Source organism: Melanerpes formicivorus, unplaced genomic scaffold (genome assembly GCF_026170545.1).
Source record: "Melanerpes formicivorus ecotype bairdi unplaced genomic scaffold, bMelFor1.0.p_v2 SCAF_51, whole genome shotgun sequence".
NCBI lineage: Eukaryota > Metazoa > Chordata > Aves > Piciformes > Picidae > Melanerpes > Melanerpes formicivorus.
In genome coordinates this window covers 2361136-2367865 of record NW_027142403.1, presented here as the reverse complement: position 1 = coordinate 2367865, position 6730 = coordinate 2361136, and the positions used below count along the sequence as shown (strand labels likewise).

Sequence of the window (6730 nt, the reverse complement as noted above, 5' to 3'; positions counted from 1 at the left end):
CTTTTTTGGTGACCCTCCATCCCCACTCTAACAGGTTCCTGTCTGTCTTGGACTGGGGCCCTTGTGCTGGATGCTTCCCCTGGGTAAGTTCTGACAGCTGCCTCATGTGTGTTTCCATCTTGTCAGTCTGTGCAAAAAGACTGCATGGGGTGAAAAAGAAATGTGAGGGGTGCATACCTACCCCCATGTACTGTTTGGTTAAGCACTTACAGAGGGTAAAACAGCAATGGGTGTAATAGCTGTCCAGCTGTCGGAGCCCTGACGTTATGGCACAGGCCTCCCCACAGCAACAAGCGGGAGCAAACTTCAGCCCAGCTCAGGCTACTGTTAATGTGGAAATTGGTCAGCTTATGAAAGGGGCCTCATGACATGGTTGCCTGCAAAACTGGAGGACTCAGTGACCCAAAAGCTGACTTCCATGTCTCTCAGCCTCAGGTCAGAATGACCTTCCGTTACCAAATCTCAATAACAGGTCCAGAGTCCTCCACAGCTTCTTCCCTGTCCCACTGAGCTGGATATGCTTGCAAAAGACCAAATGGGGAAACAAAGCAGGACCTTTGACCCTTCGCTATCGCTATATTAGCTCTGCATAAATGCCGGTGTCTCAGATGAGCATCTGCCTCAGCTTCGGCCTGAGAAAGCAAGCAGCACAGGTAAGCACTGAACTCTCTCTTCTGGGTGGTATGAACTTTGTGACTGGTATGTCTAGCACACAGAGAAGTGAGCAGAGGTAGTCTTCTCTTTTCCTCCATTTATTATTGCAAGCCAAAGTGTGAGCCATAGCTCCATAGCCAGGAATACTGCTGAAATGGAGGAGGGTGGGAGTGCCTGAGGTGACCTGGATCAAAGCTGAGTAGGGAATACTCCACGAGACACTCACAGGAGGGTCAAGCCCATGGTAGGGATTGCAGAGTTTCAGTGTTGGAATATACATAACCTCTCCCCAGCTGCCTTCACAGGGACAACAGGCTCTAAAGCAGGTCTAGTGTGGAAAAGACACAATGACCTAGTTGGACAGTTGGGTCTCAACTAGAGGAAGACAAAATCCTCAGCTCACCAAGTCACCAAGATGATGCCCTCTCATTCACTGTGGGTATCTGTGATTATACAAATAAAAGGACACAGATTTTTACACTATCTTTTCCTCACTTCTTCAGAGGAAATTTACCCTGAACTTTCCTGTTCTCTTCTTCATTTGTTGGCTAGGTTTTGTTGCAAAATTCTGGTGTTGAACTGACATGTTTTATTTCTCTGAAAACAAACAAAACCTCCTATGCTGATTTCAGCAGGTCTCTTGCAGAACTAGTACTGCAAACCATGCTGCAATCCAGGGCATTGGTGTTAGCTCTGATTCTGCTCCTTGGCACCACTCTCCCTGGTAAGTCTGAAAAGCTTTTCTGTCTGCCTGAGACAAGGCTCAGCTCTATGGGTTCTCACTTGTCTTAGAGAAGTCTGACCTTTGCATGAGGCAGGACTGAAGTCTAGTAGCACAGTTCAAGAGCATGAATATAGAGTGCTTGGCAGCATGAAGCAAGTTGGCAGGGGCTTGACACAAAAATTGTCCATACCTGGTGCAAATACTCTGCCTTGTAAGGCCCGTGGCTCAGGTGCCCAAATACAAGTGATAAGGGTTCTGTTAGAGTGAAATCTGGAGGAGGCTTTGAATCTTAGGGTTTCAAGTCCCTTCCCACCATGCCCTGGGGAAGATATGAGAGACAGACACATGTGACTGCAGAAGCTTTATGGAGTTCTTCCTCCTCCTTCTCAGAAGTGCAGTCAAAGTCCATCTTTGAGAAAGACCGTCGTGACTGGCTGGTCATCCCTGATGCAATTGCAGCTTACATCTACGAAACTGTGAGCAAGGTATCTCCTAAAGCTGCCCGGTTCTTGGCAGATGCTGCCCAGACTCAAGCAGTTGTTGCGACCAGGTATGCAAAGATCTTCTGTGCTAACGCTGCAATAGCCATGGGTGAAAAGGGGGAGAGAGGAGTGGGACAGACAATGGATTAATCAAGTGTTTACATGGGGAGCTCCAATGGGAAATGCATCAGCAACCAAAGCCTGATGTGACTACAAAGGGAGCAGGATGCTGGAAGGTGGAGTGGGACGATACAGTTTGATGTGAAAGGGCAAGATCTTGGCAGGAGTGCAAACCAAACACAACAGTGCTCATGGGGATAGCAGGTACTGCTCTTTACACATGGGTAGTGAGGAAGAAGGGCACTGGCTGGTGGGGGATCCGCCCCCTGGAAGGGTGCTGCAGTGCTGTTTGTGAGGGTCTGCATACCGAAAGTGCTAGGAAACACTGTTCTCATTGATACAAATCATAAGCACTGGCTCTAGCTTTGAATACCTGCTCCTCAATGAAGGGATATGAGTGTCTTTCCTAAAGGAAAAAGCATGATGACCCTAGACATACAGTTTTATCTTACTCATGGCAAACACATGCTGCTTATTCCCATCTTCTGTGGAAGGCCCCTTCAGCACTGCTGAGGAGCTTGGAACTCTCGGTGACAGGCAGTGTGACAACTACAGCAGATGGAGATTACTCTCAAGCATTTGTGTATCTTATCATATACACTGTCATCTCCTGCAGGACCTTCCTCATCAGAGAAACAACTAAACTCAGTATACTGGCTGAACAGCTGGTGGAAAAAATAAAGAACCTGTACTACACAAAAGTCCTAGGCTACTAGTCGTATGAAGACAAGTCAGTGTTTCCTGACGTGAGTTGGTAAGACCCTGCAGTGTCCTCTTTCCTCCTGCCCCTACTACGGACCAAGATCTGTCTTACTGACTGAATCGATGCTCCTCTTTATGCCACTAGAGGGAACCCAGCTTCAAAGACCAAAGGATGGAAGGCATCTGCTGAAGTCTCCCCTGAACAGAAACCCGCGGCTGGGCATGGGGAAGCCAATGCAATTGTAGAGTTCTTCTGTAGCCAAATCCTGACAATTAATTCCTCCCGAATGGCTTGGCCATTGCCCCTCTAATAAAAATAACGTTGGTTCTTACACTTCCTTAAGTTTCCTGTTTGCATTGACTCTTAGAAAATCACATCCACCTTGGCACCTCAGCTGAGAACATAGCTGTGATCCCCAAGAAGTTGTTGCAGGCAATGCTAACCAACCCCTGACCATTCAGACACTTTTAACCAAGCTCACATTCTTCTTGGACTGGGGAGGGCACATTACCTAAGCATCTTTCAGATTAGCCACAACATGGGAACTGTAATGTCACATCAGGAAAGACCATGAAATTTAAGTCCTACTAATTGTGCTCCTTGGTTAGGTAAGCAGCAAGTAGCTGCACCTGTATGAAGCATCTGAAGATTTCAGATCATTGAGGAAAACAAGTGCTAGCAAACTGAACTGACCATCAGCCTGAGCAGGACTTTGAAAGTTGTGTTTCATCAGCCAAACAGTAAGGTTACTGGATAGCCTTTCCAAAGAAGAGGGGGAAATTTCTGTCTTCAAGATGGAGGGTGACTGGTTTATGAGAGGGGCACCTACACCTAGGACTGCCTTGGAAGATCCTTCTCAGCCCTGTGTAACTGCCTCATCTCAGATGTCCACACTGGGTAAAGAAATCTATCTGCTTTATCATTAAACAAGCAGAAAAAAATTAGGCAATCTGTATGAAATCACAAAGGGAGACTGCAGCTGAGGCTAAAACAAAACCCTGCTAGCCTCAGATCCAGGAGTTATATGGGCAGAGCTACTGCTTAGGAGAGAGAACTTCTGTGCAACTGTCAAAAGGGGATTTGCCGAGTAACTGCAAAGCAATGCTGCACTGCTTTAAGGTGCAACTACAACTACCTGAAGGGTGGTTGTAGCCAGGAAGGGGTTGGCCTCTTCTCCCAGGCAACCAGCACCAGAACAAGGGGACACAGTCTCAAGCTGCGCCAGGGGAGGTTTAGACTCGAGGTGAGGAGGAAGTTCTTCACCGAGCGAGTCATTCGTCATTGGAACGGGTTGCCCAGGGAGGTGGTTGAGTCATCGACCCTGAAGGCGTTCAAGGGGAGATTGGACGTGGCACTTGGTGCCATGGTCTAGTCATGGGGTCTGTGTTGATAGGTTGGACTCGATGATCCTCGAGGTCCTTTCCAACCTAAGTGATACTGTGATACTGTGAAGGTGCATGTCCATTTACTTTCTCCTCATTGGGGTCTTAAAACTTGGCTTTGCTTCAGCACTATTTTGTTTGGTGGTGTAATTATCAGACTTAACCATTTGTCTGGACTAATTTATTCACATTTTTGGTGTCTCAGCAAAATGGTAGCATGCACAATCAGAATTAAAACAGTGTCCCTATGCTGAGCAGCAAGTCCTTCCATCTTCAGCTACTTCACCTCTTCTGCAGAGCTCTTTTGCATATTTATTACTGCTTGTTTTGCTTAGACTGCCTGAGCTTCCCCCGTCACACATGGATATGTACATGTATATGTATGATGTAAATGCAGCATTATTTAGAAGGTTTGCAGAAGTGCAGTTTGGGCTGACAGGAGTGTGTGCCACATGGGAAAACCCAGACACTTCATCTCTTTCTGCTACAGAGATGATCTAGTACCTGCTTGTTTTGCCTGTGTCTGCTCAGTCTTTCTCTTTTCTCTCCCCAAATACAGCCCTTGTAGGAGAAACCCTGCAGCTTAAATCCCCTCCAGCCCCAGGGAATAATTCCCCATTCTGAGTTTTCTCAGGATACAGCTTGTTCTTTTGGCACTTCAAAAGTATTTCGTTCTCCAAGAGTGGAAGTCATGAGTTTTAAGAAAGAGCCCAAATGTGCCCTTAAGAATTTGGTGTGCTAGAAATTGTTGCTTCAGCCATTTCAATCTATTTGTATCCACTACCAAAAACAGTAGGGGAAAGTGGGGAAAGCATAGGAGGCTCACACTGCACTTTGAGCCTGTTACATCACTTCACAAATGCAACCCAGCAGCATTTCTGTATTGCATCACTCCACAGCTGGAGCAGAGCAGGACCTGGTATGAATTCCATACTAAATCTTAACCAAGTTTGGGTATTTTGTTAATTAGAAGCCTTTTGACCTTCTGCAATGTAACCTCCAGAAAAATCCAAGCCAACCACGTAGTGATTAGCTGCCTGATACCTGACTGATTTTAGTACATGGGCAAAACTCAATCAGGCCACAGATCTCTGTTACTTGTTTGAAGTGAATCTCCTGATCATGTTATTAGTGCATTTTTATGCTTTAAAGGAAGTAAAATGAAAACCTCCCAGATGTTAATCATGTTAATCAGCTGTTCCATCTACAATATCAGGCAACCTACAAAGCACAAAACAGGCAACCTCCTGCTGCCACTTTGGACCCTTAAGTAACAGGCATCACCACTGGTGAACTCCTGAAAGGCGGAAACCAGCAGATGAGAAACCATTCAGGATGGGGTCAGGGTGGTGGTGGGGAATAAAAGAAGGCTCCAAAAGGAAAAGGATCCTGGGACAAATTCATGGGATAGGTAATGAGGGAGCCATATGTTTTGCTCTGAGAGTTTACATTTATACTCACTTTACAGCAGAAACACACAGGTTAGTCTGTGATTTCTTCATACAATCAGAGTGGAAATCACTTCCCAGGTGATGTCTGTGAAAGTTCACCGAGTGCTTCAAGATTCCTGGAGAGGCTTCACACATGAAGCATTCATTCCAGTAAGATTCATGTCACAAACTCTCTTTGTGAGTAATCACCATTCACCTAGTCGATTTGGGAAAGCTTGTGGTATAACTGGTTCAACTGAGTCCAATGACACAACCTTCACAGAATCAAAAAGGTTGGAAAAGACCTGAGAGATCATCAAGTCCAACCTAGCACCCAGCACCTCATGACTAACTAAACCGTGGCTTCAAGTGCCACGTCCAACGCCCGCTCGAACACCTCCAGGGACAGTCCTGTGTTTTCCACAGGCTTTTAGCAGACATTTAAAAAAATAAAAAGACAAAGGTAAGTACATATTAAAGTGACAAAGAAGGATGCACGTACGCCAGCCCCAGCCAGCCCCACCGAGGCGACTGGGAGGATGGGGCACAGGCGCTGGGAGGCGGTTGGGAGGCTGTGAGGCACGCTCCGGCCAGCGCGGTTCCGGCCAGGCGCGGGCGGGCGATAGAAAGCCTTGCGTGCCAGGCAGCCTGCCAGCGGTCGGCAGAGTTCAGTCAGCGTTTGTCTCCCTTTCGCTCACCGCCCGCGGTCTCCCGCCGCAGCGGCGAGCATTGACTCAGAGCGGCCCCGCCGCCGCCGCCGGCTTCGCACGCGATGCGGCCGGCATCCCCCCACCCCTTATGCTCCTCAAACCCCCGCCTCGCTCCCGGCCGCGCTCCCGGCCCCGCCGCCACTGCTGTGCGTACTGCACTCTCGTCCCGTTCGGGGCCGGGGCAGCGGCACAGGCGAGCAGGTAGGGCTGGGGCTGCGGGAGCGCCGGGGCGCGGGGAGAGGCATTAGCAGTGCTGCCGCCGCGCCCTAGCCCGCGCTGGCACACACGGCCACAGCCTATGGAGTCAGTGCTAGGGGACGGGACGGGATGCCACTGGCATTTTTGGGAAGCTGCAGCAGCCCAGGCGCCCCCCTGGCTGGCCTGCACCGAGGGGATCGCGGGACCGGATTGGTGCTGGGTCGGTCTCAGGGCCCTGCTGCGGGTCCCGGGCAGCAGACCGAGGAGTTTTCCGGCTAACGGGCACCGCAAGCCCCGCCTGGGAAGGCTAAGGTGGTCCCCAGACCA

General features: G+C 48.9%; 1 protein-coding gene across 3 annotated transcripts; it reads left to right on the top strand.

Moving 5' to 3' along the window:
- Positions 1-613: 613 nt before the first annotated feature.
- Positions 614-3002, top strand: LOC137452275 (apovitellenin-1-like). Of its 3 annotated transcripts, none has more exons than XM_068160572.1 (5): positions 614-653; positions 1290-1378; positions 1769-1928; positions 2597-2734; positions 2828-3002. In XM_068160572.1, the coding sequence occupies exons 2-4, from the start codon at positions 1318-1320 to the stop codon at positions 2694-2696; spliced, it is 321 nt and encodes a 106-aa protein (XP_068016673.1). In that variant the 5' UTR covers positions 614-653; positions 1290-1317; the 3' UTR covers positions 2697-2734; positions 2828-3002. The 3 variants fall into 3 exon arrangements, with proteins under 3 accessions (XP_068016673.1, XP_068016672.1, XP_068016674.1); XM_068160571.1 differs by having other exon boundaries at positions 616-653; positions 1287-1378; XM_068160573.1 differs by having other exon boundaries at positions 637-653; positions 1301-1378.
- Positions 3003-6730: the final 3728 nt, after the last annotated feature.

Bases quoted from the DNA above. Each gene is read 5' to 3' on its own strand.
- LOC137452275 (XM_068160572.1), top strand. From the start codon at position 1,318: ATGCTGCAATCCAGGGCATTGGTGTTAGCTCTGATTCTGCTCCTTGGC. The intron at 1,379-1,768 runs GTAAGTCTGAAA...CCTCCTTCTCAG, and splicing joins CCTTGGCACCACTCTCCCTG to AAGTGCAGTCAAAGTCCATC. The intron at 1,929-2,596 runs GTATGCAAAGAT...CATCTCCTGCAG, and splicing joins CAAGCAGTTGTTGCGACCAG to GACCTTCCTCATCAGAGAAA.